The 18,031-nt window shown below is 38.1% G+C and overlaps 1 protein-coding gene across 1 annotated transcript in view; it reads left to right on the top strand.

Annotated features, from left to right (window-relative positions):
- Positions 1–9,243, top strand: part of TMEM167A (transmembrane protein 167A) — a 33,639-nt gene extending 24,396 nt beyond the window's left edge. Inside the window, exons 3-4 of the mRNA XM_022593390.3 lie at positions 120–154; positions 7,905–9,243. Of these exons, the coding sequence (XP_022449098.1) occupies positions 120–154; positions 7,905–7,975 (106 nt within the window). The 3' untranslated portion in view covers positions 7,976–9,243. The remainder of the gene's footprint in view (positions 1–119; positions 155–7,904) is intronic.
- Positions 9,244–18,031: the final 8,788 nt, after the last annotated feature.

The raw sequence follows: 18,031 nt of genomic DNA, 5'->3' as shown, positions 1-18,031 counted from the left end.
TTTCAGTTTAAAGCAAAGCATCAGCAGTTAAAATACTAGTATATAATAAATTCTCCATATAGTTCTGAATAATTCACCTTTCCCAGTAAACAGTAGCTACTTTTTTTTATTCTATGCAGGTTGTTGGGTATATTTTGGAAGTGTGCCAGAATTGGTGAGTATCTATCTATAATCTCTCTCCACTTCTTCATCTGTAAATTGTTGGCCAATTTACTTGTTGTGTTCAAACAAATCAAATGTCAGTTTTTAAAGTGTAGCCTTCCCAACTATGTGCATTTTGCAGTAGTTTGTAGCGTTCCACCTAACTCTTTTGCTGACACTATTTAAAACTAGACTTCATAGATAGCTAATAATACTTCATTAGCAGGGAGATGGAAAATACGACAAAAGTCTCTCTAATTCAGATATCAAATACTATGCATTCCTGGTTTTGGGGAGATTTCAGACAAATGTGTATAGTTTTATGCACACATACTTTAGTATAGAGCATGCAATTCTGTATAATGTGTACCATTTTGATAACTGAGGATGATTTTTCCATTTAATGAAAGGCTTGCTGAGCAACCATCTAATTGCCCTCTGCTAGGTCATAGAATCTTATTGGTTGCTTTTAGAAAACATGAACTATTTCATCTTTTGAATCCATGTATGTGGTCATACTTGAGCTTTGTGTAAATGTGGATATCTTCTAACTTTTCATAATAAGATTAGTAGCACCTTAAGTGTGTTTATGGTTAGATAACAATATATACTATACATTGTCCCATAACACTATGTATATAATAACATTTAACACAGTGCCTAGCACATAGTAGACTCTCAAATGATTGGTAAGTAAATGAGTTAAAATGCATTTTATTTGCCAGTATTCTTTTTTTATTGCAGTATAGTTGATGTAGAATATTACATAAGATACAGGTGTACAACATAGTGATTCATAATTTTTAAAGGTTATATTCCATTTATAGTTATTATAAAATAGTGGCTATATTCCCTGTGTTGTACTGTATATTCTTGTGGCTTATTTATTTTATACATTACAGTTTGTACTTCTGAACCCCCTACTCCTGTCTTTCCCTTCCCCCCTTCCTTCTCACCACTGGTAACCACTAGTTTGTTCTCTAGATCTGTGAATCTGTTTACTTTTTCCTATATTCACTACTTGGTTTTATTTTTTAGATTCTACATATAAGTGATATCATACAGTGTTTGTCTTTCTCTGACTGACTTATTTCACTTAGCATAAAAACCTTCAAGTCTATCCATGTGGTTGCAAATGGCAAAATTTCATTCTTTTTTATGGCTGAGTAGTATTCCAGAGAGAGAGAGAGAGAGAGAGCGCGAGAGAGCGTGTGTGTGTGTGTGTGTGTGTGTGTGTGTGTGTGTGCATGCCACATCTTTATCGATTCACCTGTTGATGGACACTTAGGTTGCTTCCATATCATGGCAATTGTAAGTAATACTATTTTGAACATTACGGTGCATGTATCTTTTCAAAATAATGTTTTTGTTTTAGTCGGATATGTACCCAAGAGTGGGATTGCTGGGTCATATGGTAGCTCTATTTTTACTGTTTGGAGAAACCTCCATCCTGTTTCCCGCAGTGGCTGCACCAATTTACATTCCCACCACCATCCACATCCTCAGCAACATTTGTTGTGTTCTTTCTGATGATAGGCGTTCTGACAGGTGTGAGATAACATCTCATTTTTGGTTTTACTTTGCATTTTCTGATGATTAATAGTGTTAAGCATCTTTTCATCTGCCTGTTGGTCATCTCTATGTCTTCTCTGAAAAAATTTCTATTCAGGTCTTCTGCCCAGTTTTAATTGGGTTGTTTGTTTTTTTGATGTTGAGTTGTATGAGCTGTTTATAGATTTTGTATATTAATCCCTTATCAGTCATATCATTAGCAAATATTTTCTCCCATTGTGTAGGTTGTCTTTTTGTTTTGCTGATGGCTTCCTTTGCTGTGCGAAAGCTTTTATGTTTAATTAGGTCTGATTTGTTTATTTTTGCTTTTGTTTCCTTTGCTTTAGGAGACAGATCAAAAAAAAATATGATTTATGTCAAAGAGTGTTCCATTTATGTTTTCTTCTGGGAGTTTTATGGTTTCCGGTCCTACATTTAGGTCTTCAGTCCATTTTGAGATTATTTTTATATGTGATATGAGAAACTATTCTGACTTCATTCTTTTACGTGTAGCTGTTTTCCCAGCACCACTGAGGGGGGTGGGAAGCGGTTCCTGACACAGTTTTGTATGGAGTCCAGGGTGTCCTGAAACTTGTGTTGGCCTGCTAGTGGGCAGGACCATGTCCCAACTGGTCCCAGGGCAGGGTCTGGCCTACTGGGAGGTGTGGGCAGGCTGGGTCCGCAGATTGCAGGATTGTGGTTTTCTTGCATTTGGTGTCTGCCACCTGATGGGTGAGGCTGGTCCAGAGGCTAAAGCAGGCTTCCTTGAGGGCAGGGCTGGGCTCCAGGAGTTTCTGGGGCTGGTGCCTGCCCACTGGTTGGGGAACTGGGTGCTGGGACCCTGCTGGACAGGGCCATGTCCAGAGGCAGCTGTGGGCTCAGGGGGTCTTAAGGCAGCCTGTCTGCTGATGGGTGGGGCTCTGTCCCCACTGAGTGAGTTGCTTGGCCTGAGGTGTCCCAGCACTGGCACCTATAGACTGTTGGGCCAGGGCACGGTTGGGTCCTAGCACTAATAAGCTAGAGGGAAGATTCCACAATGGCGCCTGCTAGCACCAGTGTCCCCATGGTAGAAGTAGCTCTATGAATGGCTGCCACCAGTGTCTGTCCCCAGGGTGCGTTGCAGTTGCCTCCTGTTCCTCCGGGAGATTCTCCAAGACCAGCAGGTAGGTCTGACCCAGGCTCCTATCAAATTACTGCTTTTGCCCTGAGTCCTGGAATGTGTGAAACTTCTTGGGTGCCCTTTAAGAGTGAAGTCTCTCTCCCCGAAGTCCTATGGGACTCCTGAAATTAAGGCCCACCGGCCTTCAAAGCCAGTGCTCTGGGGGCTCGTCTTCCCAGTGCAGGACCTCCAGGCTGGAGAGCCTGATGTTCAGCTCAGACCTTTCACTCCTTTGAGAGAATCTCTACAATGTAATTATTCTCCAGTTTGTGGGTTGTCCACCCAGTGGTATGGGACTTGACTATACAGCTAGTCTTCCCCACCTACCTGTCTCCTTGTGGTTCTTTCTTTGTGTCTTTGGTTGTAGAAGATCTTTTCTGGTAGGTTCCAGTCTTTTTCATCGATGGTTGTTCTGCAAATAGTTGTGAGTTTGGTGTGCTTGTGAGAGGAGGTGAGCTCAGGGTGTTTCTACTCCGCCATCTTGGCCAATCTCCCCAAGAGATAGTATTTTCTGATGCTTTTAGATCACATTTGCAGAGTCCCAATGCAAACCCTGAAACAACAGAAGAAATCTTAAGCCCTTCAAAAGTAACCAAGAAGAGGGAGAGAAAGAGACAAAAAAGCACCCTCAAGGGCTAATGCTGATAGCTAATGGTAAATGTAAATATATATACGCCAAACTCCTTGCTTCAAGATCCAGGTCACTCAAGGAAAAAAGTCATCTCGCTAAGGAACAGGCTGGTAAGAATACCTCACGTAAATTACAAAGAGAGAACATAATGGGATTGTCTCCATAATTTCACTTTCTGATATTTCATTGTTTGTTAGTGTACAGAAATGCAACAGATTTCTGTATATTAATTTTGTATCCTGCGACTTTACCAAATTCATTGATGAGCTCTAATAGTTTCCCCATTTACCTTCTCATCAAAAAGAATCGAATACCTAGCAATAAAGCTAAGGAGGTTAGAGACCTGTACTCCGAAAACTAGAAGACACTGATGAAAGAAATTGAAGATAACACAAACAGATGGAAAGATACGCTGTGTTCTTGGATTAGAAGAGTCAGTATTGTTAAAATGACCATAGTATCCAAGGAAATCTACAGATTCAGTTGCATTCCCTATCAAATTACCAATGGTGTTTTTCACAGAACTAGAACAGATAATTTAAAAATTTGTATAGAAACACAAAAATTCCGATTAGCCAGAATAATCTTGAGAAGGAAGAACAGCTGGAGGAATCTTGCCTCTGACTTCAGACTATTACAAGGGTGTGGTCAAAAACAGTATGGTACTGGCACAAAAACAGACATAGATCAGTGGGACAGGATAGAAAGCCCAGAAATAAACCCCACGCACTTATGGTCAATTAATCTAGGACAGTGGAGGCAAGAATATACAATGGAGAAAAGACAGTCTCTTCAGTAAGTGGTGCTGGGAAAACTGGACAGCTACATGTAAAAGAATGAAATTAGAAGATTCTCTAACACCATACAAAAATAAACTCACATCTAGGTGTTTAATCCATTTTAAGACTGGATACTATGAAACTCCTAGAGGAAAACATAGGCGGAACACTCTTTGACATAAATCGCAGCAATATTTTTTTGGATCCGACTCCTAGAGTAATGGAAACAAAAACAAAAATAAACAAATGGGACCTAATCACACTTACATGCTTTTGCACAGCAAAGGAAACCATAAACAACACGAAAAGACAGTCTATGGAATGGGAGAAAATATTTGCAAATGATGTGACCAACAAGGAATTAATGTCCAAAATATACAAACAGTTTGTACAGCTCAATATCAAAGAGATAACCCAATCAAAAAATGGGCAGAAGATCTAAATAGACATTTCTTCAAAGAAGACATACAGATGGCCAACAGGCACAGGAAAAGAAGCTCAACATCGCTAATTATTAGAGAAATGCTAATCAGAACTACAATGAGGTATCACCTCACTCTGGTCAGAATGGCCAACGTCAAAAAGTCTGCAAATAATAAATGTTGGAGAGGGTGTAGAGCAAAGGGAACCCCCCTACACTGTTGTTGAGAATGTAAATTGGTGCAGCCACTATGGAGAACCCTTAAAAAACTAAAAATAGAGTTACCATATGATCCAGCAATCACACTCCTGGGCATATATCCAGAGAAAACCATAATTCGAAACGATACATGCACCCCAATGTTCATTGCAGTCGTAGAATATCACTCAACCATAAAAAAGAGTAAAATAATGCCATTTGCAGCAACATGGATGGATCTAGAGATTAAGTCAGAGAAAGACAAATATCATATGATCTCACTTATATGTGGAATCTAAAAAAAATGATACAAATAATTTATTTACAAAACAAATAGACTCATAGATATTGAAAGCAAACTTATAGTTACCAAAGGGGAAAGGCAGGGCAAGGGGAGGGGATAAATTAGGAAATTGGGATTAACAGATATGTACTACTATATATAAAATAGATAAATAGCAGGGACCTACTATATAGCACAGGGAACTATATTCAATATCTTGTAATAACCTGTAATGGAAAAGAATCTGGAAAAGAGTATATGTATAAATATATGTGTGTGTGCGTGTGTGTGTGTCTATCTGAATCGCTTTCCTGAACAACTGAAACATTGAATCAACTATTCTTCAATAAAAAAAGAGAGAGAACATATGGAAGAGCAAGACAGTTTGAGGAAGTAGAGAATATCACTGGATTAGAGTCATACTAACATTAAAGTTGCTAGCTCATGAATAAAATATTAAGGTATTTTAAATCCATCTTTTGTGTAATAAATTAGAAAACGATGTACAACTCCATTTAGTAGCCAATCCAGGTGATCCTTTTGTTCACAATTTTTACTTGAAAGTATAGCTAAAGTTTTCAGACATCTAGTTTATAGCTTTCTTCATGTTATCCTATAGTACTACCTATTTTTATGTCTAATTATAAACTGTGCCTTTTTTTGCTTGCCCATGTATTTCCATTTTCCTGTCTTGACTATATGAATACCATAGGTTAAATGGTTCAATTATTCATTTTTGCCAATTATGTGGAAAGCATTAGCTTTTCATTTTGGCAAAGTGGTTTAGAAAATGTTGATGGTGATATGCTGCTTTCTCAACCACATGCTCCTCTCTTATCTTGACACAGAATATATCCACAAAGAAAGGAAACAGTTTTAATGGGAAAAGGCCCAGCCAAATCATCTTATCATGTTACACATCACATTACAGCAACTGTTTCACATTCACTTATAGAGACCTAAGACCAGACAAGAAGTAACATTCTTACCCAAGTTCAACCAGAGATGTTTAGCCTCTGCCACATGGCAGTCTCTTTTAAGAAAATTAAAAACGGGAAAATGAAACCCATATGTAAATTATAGCATTCTAAGTTGGAGGATGAGGAAGAGAAGAACTTCCTCAAAAATTAATTTCCAGCAGATGGAAAATTTAGGACAATATTAGTTTCTTCTTTTAGTGTTTAAGAAGACTATATTAGACAGTGAGAGTATCTAGCCCTGTGGTGAGTGACAGGCTTCCTTATGAGATCTACCAGAAATTTTGGTCTGATTGTTTTGTTGTTGTTGTTTTGTTGGATAACTTGAGTTTTTTACCCTGAAACAATCAGCATGGCTAAAAAATGAGGAACCACGGTATTTTTTAGTTTCAAAAGATTTTTTTTTTCCAGTTGAGTTAATATTGTAAAAACACTGTATTTTCTCACTTTCTAGATTTTCCTTTAGCTGGAATATAGTCCATCAAATGTCTACGGATAGAAAAAACTTTCAGAAAAACACCAAATGTTTATTTTATTTGTATGTGTGTAATGTCTTCTGTGAATATTGCCATTGAACAAAGATATAAACTTTTGACTGTATCACTATGATCTCAGTGAGGAAACTCTGAAAATGAAGATGACCTTCAAAGTTTTAGTTGATAAGAGTGGTAAAGATTGACATTTTCCAGAAGTAGTTAACTGAACTTGCTAGTGGAATATGGAACTTAGTTACTAGAAAAGATTATTTTAAACATCACAGAAAAACACAGGTGAGGTGAGTATAAACCATCTCTGTAAAGGAACCAGGTACATACCCAGGATTATTCCTAGAAGTAGCACATCACTCTTTCTCCTTCCTTCTTCCTTTCTTATGTGCCCTCAAGGCAGCATAAAAATGCCTGGTGCTTTGTGCAGCCTTGCAATTACTGAAGAAACAGGAAAGAACAAGATGAGTTTGAGTTAGCTCACAATTACAGGATCTCTGTTTATAAGAGTTTCACAAGCCAACTCCAGATCTACTTCATGCAAAGGAAAGTCTCCAAGTATAAACAAACACTCCTTAAACACATGTGAAAATTGACTAATACAGAAGTGGTTGTTCTAAGTTCTACATCTCTAACCCAGAGTAATTATACGGTAAAAGATTTGATATGAAATCCATTTCAGAAATAGTTTAGTTTTCTCTGATATGTTTTTATTAAGCATTCTATGTTATGTTGATTTTTTAAATGCAGTTTGATTGAACACCCTCTGTTTATTTTCATCTAGGAATGCTTATTTTTTACCCCTTATAATTGTCATCAATTGCTATCAATGAAGAAAAAAGTATGGCTAGAAACTATGTTGAATTTCTTTTTATAGGTGGAAATTTCCCTTTTTTATAGGGAAAAAACAAGCAATATTTCTTTGGTTTTAATTGAGTTTTTGAGATAATTTCATTTGGATCTTTAGCCTACATTCTGTGTTATATTTTTTAATATCTGGGTTTATGCAGTGACACTGAAATGGCTCATGAAGGGTTTTCTAAAGGCATGAAAAGGAGGTGGTCTTAGAAATAGATCAGTATAGTTTAGCTCATTCTGGAGTATACTCACTTTTATGTTGCATGTAGTTGTTTTGCCCACCCCTGCCCCTAAATATATGGGCTTCATAGGCAAGAATTTTATCTTGGTTTTCTATATGCTCCTCTCCTGTAGTAAGTAATAACCTTACTGCTAACCACTCAGTTAATCAACGTGAATATATCTACCTTTTTTCCAACAGGTGAACGGAAGAGTCCTTATGTTGCGGTATGCTGTATTGTGATGGCCTTCAGCATCCTCTTCATACAGTAGCTTGGAAAAATGCCAGAATTCAGTTGCAATCAGATTTAAATATGAAAAAAAAGGGACTTATCTGCAGAAAATAATGGAAAGAATGGTTAACCCTTTTATCTTTGAACATTGAATGAGATAAATTTTCAGCTGCTGTTCTCTATTTTTGTTATTGGACCAATGTTCTATAAATTAGGATGTAACCATTTAATACGCAGAGCTTAAATATGTCTGTAACAATCAACCTCAGTACTGTCACTACAATATTACATTCTGCATATGTCATTCTATTATGTCAGATACCAGTTTTTAGTGAGGTATCTTTAAGGCACATAGGAGAAAACAAAACTGGTAAATTACTTAAGTTCCTTTCACCGTGATTTGGAAACGATAAATCTTTATAGAATGAGACTTTTTGAACTAGCTTTTTTATTGAAAAAAAAAAAAAAAAAAGGTTCAATTCGTGTTGGTAAGGACTGCATTCATATTTAATAATGCTTGCTTTTTCCTCTGGCCACATCATTTTGAGCATTAACCAGAGTACCTCTACTGTTAGCAAACTGTAGTTTATTACAGGTATTTAAACTATTTAAAACAAGCCTATGCAGTTCTTAAGGAGGAAGATAAATGAGAAGTGACTTAAGAGTGCAATTGAGAAAATGTTCCTATTTAACATAAAAGAATTCAGAATACCTGACTGGTGTTATCGTCTCTGAAACCTCTGGTTAAGTATGGATAAATGTCTTAAGCATAAATTTGACCAGCTAACTGTTGTTTTTGGAATAAGACTACATGCTTAGAGTAAAAAAGAGCTAAACGGAATGATAATCTTACACACGTTTTTCTTTCTTTTTAGTGTTAGGTCTCTACATTTTAATTACCCCAAAATGCAAACTGTGTTTTTGTTTTTTAATACAGCACTTTAAATCTAGTTTATGTTTTGCCTATCAACTTGAACTGGAATCTTGTGTAACTTACTACATGATAAACGTTTTCACATCTACTTACCATATGCCATGGCATAAATGTCTTTGAGCTTTGATGATAAAGGAGGACCTTCAGTAATTTTCATTGAGGCAAGAGGAACATTGGAAATGTGACATAAATTTTGTAGTAGAGCAGTTATTACACATTTATGGTTAACATTTCAAAATTCAGTTAAAGTTTCAAAGCAAAGGAGAACTTCTTAACTAAAAATTGCCCATTATACATAGTATTAATTAGATATTGTTGTCGGCTGTTAATTCCCCATAAAGATAAAAAGAATAAACTTTTTTTTTTAAGAAAAACATTGTTTAGAATTATTTTTAAATGAGCCTGCCAGTAGCTGTTCCTGCAGAAACAAAGTATGGAACTGAAAGTTACCTATTTTTAGGACCACTTTAAAGTACTTAGAATTCTAGGAAACATGTAAGAAAATCTTGTTACACGTTGCCTGCTTTTTTTTTGCAAAAGATAAAAGCTGCTGTTTGGCTGTCAGTATATTTGTTTATTGTACATTTCTGGCTTATCTATAGCTGGTTTAAAATGGTATATTTTGCCTTAAACAGGTTAATCAGGTTATAATTGTTCCTACTCTGCACTGTCTCTTGGGCTTTGCATTAGGTCAAGGATTTTCAGGGTATCCCCAAAATAGGACTCTTATCAGAATATACATGCAGAGTAAGTCACCTTTCTGGGTCTAGTTTCTTGAATGGCCATCTGTTGTCCAACTCTGCTGCCAACTAGACTTTCCAAAAGCTATATCAACTAATTTTTTATATACTAACACAAATCTAATATGAAAAAGGGAGGACTATTCTCGATAATCAGTTCTAGGACATTTCTTTTAAGTTGGCATTTCAGAGGAGGTAGGTGGAAAGTAGAGGAAGAAATAATTTTTTGGAAAATTTGTGGCAACATATAAACATTTTACTGTGTGTAGATGCTGAACAGAATAGGAAGCAGCTTATTTCTGACCCCAGACATTCTGACCTTTTGAAACACAAGCTCTTTGGGAGGTGGTGAAAGACACAAGATTCTGTGAAGAAAAGCAATGAGCATTTTCTTTTTCTTTTTTTTGCAGTACGCGGGCCTCTCACTGTTGTGGCCTCTCCCGTTGCGGAGCACAGGCTCCGGACGCACAGGCTTAGCGGCCATGGCTCACGGGCCTAGCTGCTCCGCAGCATGTGGGATCTTCCCGGACCGGGGCACGAACCCATGTCCCCTGCATCGGCAGGCGGACTCTCAACCACTGCACCACCAGGGAAGCCCAATGAGCATTTTCTTTAATGTATTTTTTTTTCAAAGAATTACCACTAAATCCTATTCTCTAACCCAAAGGGCGGCGTAGGTAGTTTTAAGCCCACAGAATATTCAGATATTCCTTTTGTGGTCTTGGCAAGGTGGTAAGATGCAGAAGAGGATTAAGGATCAATTTAAACATCAGATGGACTGCCTCTGTCACAGTCTTGGTGCAAGGCCAGATGGGATGATGGGCACTAAAGTCCACAGCTTGCTAGATTCAAATACCCTCCCTAAGCTCCTTCCTGGCTCCAAAATCTTTTGATTCCATCTTGCCTGGAATTTGTTTTGTGCTGATGTTTAGTTCCTGATTGGCCTCAGCTGTGCCAATGGCAGGAGCATGCCTTCTTTCCAGGCAGTCTTCAAAGATGTTCAATCAAAAGAAGACATAGTCTGCTGAATTCCCTCTGTGGCTTAAAAAAGTTTAGATTCAAGTCCAGTATTTTGTTAATGCCTATGCTGCTGTGCCAGACACTACTATCCTGAATGTTCTTACATCGTCAGATTCAAAACAGTCCTATGCTGGGAAAAGTAGTAATATGTAACTTGTAACAGACACCATCATCTTAGTAAAATGCAGATCAGTCTAGTTCTAACCTAGGACAAAATTGAGATTTCAGTGAAGTAACTTCTTCAAGTTCACAAAGTCAAAAATGAACAGATCTCTGCCTGGTTTTGTGAAAAAGACCTACCACTTATAAATAGAATATTTATATTTCAGCATTTTAAAGAGGCATTAAGAGTGCATTCAATCTGTGATCACTGAACACAAGTACACAGTTTCTTCCCTCTAGTGGTTCATAATGTTGTGGGTGAGAGAGAAATTAGGTTATTTTATATGAAGTGCAGTGTGATAGCATTTATTATTGAGATAACACCAGGATTCTAGAAGAAAATAAAAAGGTGACAGCTCAGTCAGGGATATGAACTTCCTTCCAGAGAATCAAGGCTTAAGCTGAATTTAAGAGCAATATGCAAAAGCACCAGGGGTATATTATGGACCATCAGTACCTAGCTTGTCGTGCCAGCCGCTTGGGGAGTACAGCTGAGCCTTGAACAACACAGGTTTGAACTGTGCAGCTCCACTTATATGTTGGGTTTTTTTCAGTGGTAAATGCTACAGTACTGCATGATCCCAAGTTGGTCGAATCTGTGGCTACGGAACCCCGCTTATGGATGGCTGACTGTAGGATATCCCTGGAGTGTGGACTGCGCAGACGGTCAGCGCCCCTAACCCCCACATTGTTCAAGGGTCAACTACACTACGATATAAGCCTAGAAAGGTGGAGAGAGGTTAGATCCTAGAGGGTCTTGTATTTTTCTCATTGCTATCTATTATCTACCTCAGAATTGAAGTTCAATATGTTTCCTCCTGCCTGACAAAAAAATTCAAGAGTAAAAATAAAATTCTCCCTTGGTGTATGTGTAAACAAGGTTAAATATATCCATGCCAACCGTATTTTGGACCAAGAATAATACATTACTGTCCTCTCCAGAGGCATCTGCATAGCATAAAGCCAAGGTAACTTACCAGTCAGGTCAAATATTTTCAGGAACTCTGAGTAGCTCATACTCTATCAGTGCCAAAAGTAGTCAGGATTGTTAAAGCATACATGTGCATAAGAAGCGAATGTGGTTGCAATTTCTACATTTCCTAGGTGCACAGAAAAGATTTCTAATAAACAAGGACATGTGCTCCTTTCAAAGCCTTTGAGAAGTACTGGATCATAGGAAACTGAAAACAAGAACAGAAGATTCTTAGGGACCCCTCTACTTTCTTTGGTATCCAGTAACAGTAGATGTACAAAATATAAGTACTTGTGTAATATCAGCATTGTGAGTATTGCACAGCCCTGTTATTCTCAATCAGCAAGTTACTAGCTTCCAAAAATAGCTTCATGATTATGTAATCTATACATTGCCTTCCACAGTTTCTTTTACTTTGCCCTCAACCAGTCCCAAAATGGTAATCTGAAATGCCACTCCAATATCAGAAAAAAAAGGGTAGGTGGAAATATATTTCCTGTGGTTTTGAGAGTACAAAAAATCATCCTACACTATGGTTAGTGCATATGTCTGTGGTATGTAATAAAAATCAAAATGAACTTGCAAGAGCCTCCTAGTTTTGTCTTATTGTCAGGTGAGTGAAAGGTTTTTTAGGGGGTTGGTTAGAGTATTGAAATGGCCATGTTTTGAGTAAGATGGGAATAGAGAAATATTTCTATTTGTTTTACCTGCATTTTAATTCATGGCTGGTCGAGGTTGGTTTGGGGAAGTTTTATTTTTATATTGTTTTGCATCTTAAAGCTGTTCAATCTATTATATTGCTGTTTCTTTGAGTGAGCCTTCAAGAGTCTAATGACTTGCTTTAGATGTGAAGTCATGAATTCCCTCCAGAGATGGTGGAAATCTGATTCTGAGTGAAAGTGACAATTAATTATTGACAGTGACTTTCAACTTGTCCTCAACTGAGAGCCTTCAGATGCTCAAGCCTTCTGGCAAGTAGCTATCAAAATCTGTGAGCAGTGACCATCAGAGTGAGATTATTTAGCCAATTTATACCATTTATTGAGAAATATGAAAAAAAACATATGTACTGTGTACCTTGCTTTGGGTAGCATGGTCTTTCTACTGTTATCTTCCCAGCACCCAGTTAACACAGACAAACCTTCGTTAGACCTGTTACCGGAAATAATTGACTTAACCAAGTGAATTGCAACAACTATATTTTTAGTAGAGTTTTGAATTCAAAAAGTACTTCATATACGAATAGAAAAGCAGTATCTTAGTTGTATCCTCAGTGTATATTATAAACCTCCCTCACTGCTCCATTGTAACTACGAGTTGATGTGAGACTATAGAGAAAAATTACTAAGTTTCTGATTTCTAACTTAGATCAGAAGAATTCAAAATGGCTTTGCTTGAGACCATTAGTTTAACACAGTAGGAAAGCAAAATCTGTTTTCTATTCGGAGGGTTTGCATTAATATCCTGAACCATAACAGATTTGCTGGGAGAAAAAAAAAGAGAGAAACATAAATATTGGAAATAGGGTACGTCACTTCACACACACCCTGTAGAGGGAATTTCAAAATACCCAGACACCACTACTGTTTGAGCTTTATTTGGCAAGGGAAGTAGCCTGGGAGCAAATGTGTAGTAATTGAAGGTTTGTACCCAAATTGCCAAAAACGTCTAATTTAGGAGCCACTTCAACACTTTTGATCACGTAGTATGTGTAAGCTAAATGCTGGAAAAGTAATGTGCAGAGATATTAGACTGCTTAAAAAGAAATAAGGACACATTTAAGGCATGAAGGATTTCAAGAAGGCTGGCCTCAAAGAAGGAATATTTGCAGTAGTGAAGTTTTAAAGAAAAATGATCTGCAGACTCAGGGTAACACCAAAAGATTTGATCTTGGAGATTGAAAGGAAGATAGAACACTCTTTCAATAACATTTCATTAGGGCCTTAGAAAAACAAGATAGGATTTTCCTTTTTATTTTATTTAATAAAAGTATTGTTTATTCTTTGCTTGCTTTTTAGCTAATGTTATTCACAAATGGAGGAACCTCTATTAAATCTTGGAAAGTGATGAGAGTACTTTTATAAAATATGTTTAAGAGGTTTACAGTATGAAATTAAGAGAGCTGTAGAACACAAAATATAGGGTAATAAAGTTAGATGAGTTTTCAGAAAAGTTAGTTTTATGAGTATGTAATCTAAACCTCATTCAGATCTCTATTAATGGGTCACTGTTATGAGCTCTAAGTGAATCAAAGCCAAAATAACATACAGTAACAGAATTTAAAACCCATAACTTAAAACTGCATTCATACTACTGGCAACTCCAATCCTAGTTGTTTTTAAGTATTACCATCACAGGCATCCTTTCAAAGAGGCGTAATTGAATCTGTTCAGAGAAATTGGACATAGGAAACTATTGAGATGGTTCCTGAATCCCTAGGCAATTATTTGACTTGCCATGAATAACAGAAATAAGGGTAGAATTCATGATAATCTTTATGCCCCCAAGGAATGGAAAACTAATCCCTCTGACATGGCTGTCCCACAAAGCAGGTTCCTCCACATCTTCCTTTCTATTTCTAGAAGAATCCTTTGAGAACTGGCTGTGTGCCAGACACAGTGCCAGCATCAGCGTATACAATGTGGAACAAGACAGCTCCTCCTGTCACAGAACCTCGATTCTAATGAAGACCAACTAACCAAAATAGATAGGCATACACAACCTCTAGTAAGGACCTTGAAGACACCAAACAAAGGATGATTTTAGATGGAGTGGTCTGAGATGGGCAGTCCATGAAGTTGATGGGTTAGGCTAAGACCTGCAGACGAAAAGAGCATGAGCCAGGAGGCAGAAGGAACAGCATACTTGAGGACCCAGAGATGGGAAAGAGCTTGGGACTTGAAGTGGAGAAGTTGGTAGGAAACTAGCATGAACTAAATGAGACAAAGAATGGTATAAGTTGGATAGAAAAATGAGCCAAATTATGCAGTGCTTTGAACCATAGAGAAGACTGGCAGACTCATGCAAAGGATGAGTCAATACCTGCTTGCAAAATTGGAGCAGGTATAGTGTCTATCAGGCTGTCCTTGGATCTCGTATTGGAACTGAAATCCACACGGCAGGTAACTGGGAAGGAAAGGCTAGAAGCTTCAGGATGGACTGAAACCCATCAGTTATTATTGCTCTGATCTTGGTGCTGTGGACGTCCTGCAGAAAGAAGCCAGTGCCCTTCACCTTGTAGCTAAACACACATCTGGCCAAGGGTTAGAGAAACTGAAAGAGAAAGTGGAATAGTTATAGGCCCAGCCATTGCCTCATGCTAAAAAGTTTAGCACACCTGGGACAACATGTGTGCGCTAACAAAACGGTGGTTGCTGCACCTCTGCCCTCAAATTTCACACAAGACTCTCCTGTGGCCCACTCTAACCAAACCTTAGAAGAAATGGAGTTCTGGGAAATGTAGGACGGCCTAACCAATCTGACACATTACAAGGGCCTCACATCCTCTTAAAGACCCACTTGGATCGCCTCCCAGCAAGTCAAAAACAAGCCAAACAAAACTGTTTATCCCTTCTAAATCTGCTTCTGTCTGGGTCTCCTTATTTTTGTAAACAGTACAACTTTCCTTCTATGATAGAAACTTTCTAACCCCCTAAACTCCTTTTTTTTCTCTCTTTCATATCCCTCCCTTGCTCCCGCCAATCTGTAGTTTAGTTCTATCATTTTTACCTCTGCAGTGCCTACCCCAGGCATATGAGTTCAAACTCACCAGGTGACTATACCATCCCACACATTGATTTCAGATTCAGTTTTATAAAAGCCTCATTCTGGAACCCCAGAAGTACAAGGGCATTCTCCCCTCCAAGACACGTACAGGAGAGTGAGTTATGGCAGAGGTGCTAGCATGCTGTTATCATTATTTAAACCAAGAAAAACACACTGTAGACAAGATGAAAGATCTAATAAAAATCTGTTCTTATTCCCGATTCTAAAACTTTTAACAGCTGGGCTTTCCCATGTGGAATAATGTTACATAAATAACTCAGCTAGGAAGCAGAGGGGCTGTGAAGAAGTCCAACGAAATGATAGATGATCTTGGTCAATCTGAATCACACCCAATGGAGTTACAAGGAAAGAAGTGGTCATTGGAAGGTACTGGTGAGCTGGTGCTGGTACAATCAGCAGACTTCACAGAACCTTAGTCATGTACACTAATTCTTCTATAGAGGTTTTCTTTCTACTTAAGCATATTAACACTCTCTAATCTATTCCATAGGGACTTTTTCTGCTCCATCCAAAAATGTCACGGAAATCTAGAGAAATCGGCTCTCAGAGAATAAACTTGTTGAGATTTAAAACTGAAATAAACTGAATTCTTATGCTTAATTTTTTTTGAAAGGGGACAAATATCTCTGAGTACATTCTATTTAATACTCTCGTCCACATAATCTAGGTATAGCTCATGTTACAAATCCTACTCCCACTTCTTCCATCAACTGAAGCATATGTAGTTGCAGCTGTGGCACAAATGCCAAAAAGCATAATGAGAAAATATGACTAAGGAACAGAACTTCAGCCTAAGAAAGTGAATGCAGTCCTCCTTTTCCACTTATATAATGGGAAAGTGGTGAGAAGGGAGCCGCCATCTGTATGATAGATACAAAACTTTGGGGCGAGTCTCATCTTTCTCAGATTTGAGTTAGATGATCTCTAAAAGCCTGTCCAGCTCTAAAAACCGATGACTATCCTGTATTCATAGTACAAGTTGTTCTTCACTGGCCCCCACTTATATTTCTCAGCAGTTGGTTAAACAAAGAAAAAGAGCTCTTAGAGAGTGAAGATTCATTTGTTTTCTTCTAGGCATATTCTTGGAAATCCCACTGTGGTTGGAAATTCTACTTTGTGAGATGTACCCAGGAATTTCACCTTGCCAGAAATTCTATAAGGACTCACTTCGATCATTTTAAAGACTTACAGGAGACATTCTGTGATTTGAACAGTGGTTATTTCAGTAGGAAATATTCAGGGAGCATGTGCTTGTTGCTCCTTTTTTTTTTAACCTAATCCTGAGATTAACCTATTCTATGAATATCAGCAAGAATCAGCTCACCCATTAGCTACACCATGCAAAGGGAAATGTCCTCATCAACTTGAAAGAAAAGAAGGAGGAAAAAAATAGAAAGAAAATAACTTTTAGGCCTTGAATTGCTAATCACTTCCCCCTACTCTCTGCTGTCCAAATGTTTTTACTCATGATAATCCAAGGAAACATGCTAATGTAGCTGCCCCTTACCTCTCATCACCCTAGCACAGTATGAGTCACTTAGCAGGAGATACTTATAATTTCTGCTATTGATTCTGCCTTTTAAGAGAACGGCAACCTCTGAATGACAAGCCATCTGCTTGAGAGATGGTATAATGAGCCCCTTCAAATTTGTTTATCTCACTACAAAGTTGAAATCTATGAATTACAGAAAACTTAAAAAATATAAATACACAAAAAGAAAAAAAATAGAAGTTTCCAATAATCCTCTCAGTCTAAAACAACCACCATTAACAATTCATGTAAAGATATTCATGCAAAGATAGCCATGTAAAGATAAAGCATACAATTTATTTTTATAAAATAGCACATGCTATTTTGTAGCCTCCCCGTTTATCAATACATCATGGGAGATTCCTGGACAATATGGCGGAGTAGAAGGATTTGAGCTCACCTCCTCTCATGAAAACACCAAAGTCACACTGCTGAACGACCATCAACAAAAAAGCTTGAACCTACAAAAATGATATTCTACACCCAAAGACACAGAAGAAGCCACAGCGAGATGGTAGGAGGGGTGCTTTTGCAATATAATCAAATCCCATACCCACTGGGTGGGTGGCCCACACACTGGAAAATAATTGTGTCACAGAGGTTGTCCCACAGGAGTGAGAGTTCTAAGCCCCATGTCAGGCTCCCCAGCCTAAGGATCTGCTATCAGGAGGAGGAGCCCCCAGAGCATTTGGCTTTGAAGGCCAGCAGGGCTTGAGTAAAGGAGCTCCACAGGACTGGGGGAAACAAAGAATACACTCTTGAAGGGTGCACACAAGGATTCATGTGCACTGGGACCCAGCAAAAAGAAGTAACTCCATAGGATCCTGGGCCAGACCTACCTATAAGTCTTGGAGGGTCACTTGGAGACGAGGGGATCAGCTGTGGCTTACTGGGGCAGCAAGGACACTGGTGACAGAGGCCCCAGAGAATATTGATGGGCATAAGCTCTC

The sequence above is a fragment of the Delphinapterus leucas genome, chromosome 3 (assembly GCF_059928025.1).
Source record: "Delphinapterus leucas isolate spDelLeu-1000000601 "Yukka" chromosome 3, BTC_Dleu_Yukka2, whole genome shotgun sequence".
Classification (NCBI taxonomy): domain Eukaryota; kingdom Metazoa; phylum Chordata; class Mammalia; order Artiodactyla; family Monodontidae; genus Delphinapterus; species Delphinapterus leucas.
This window is presented reverse-complemented; position numbering and strand designations above follow the sequence as displayed.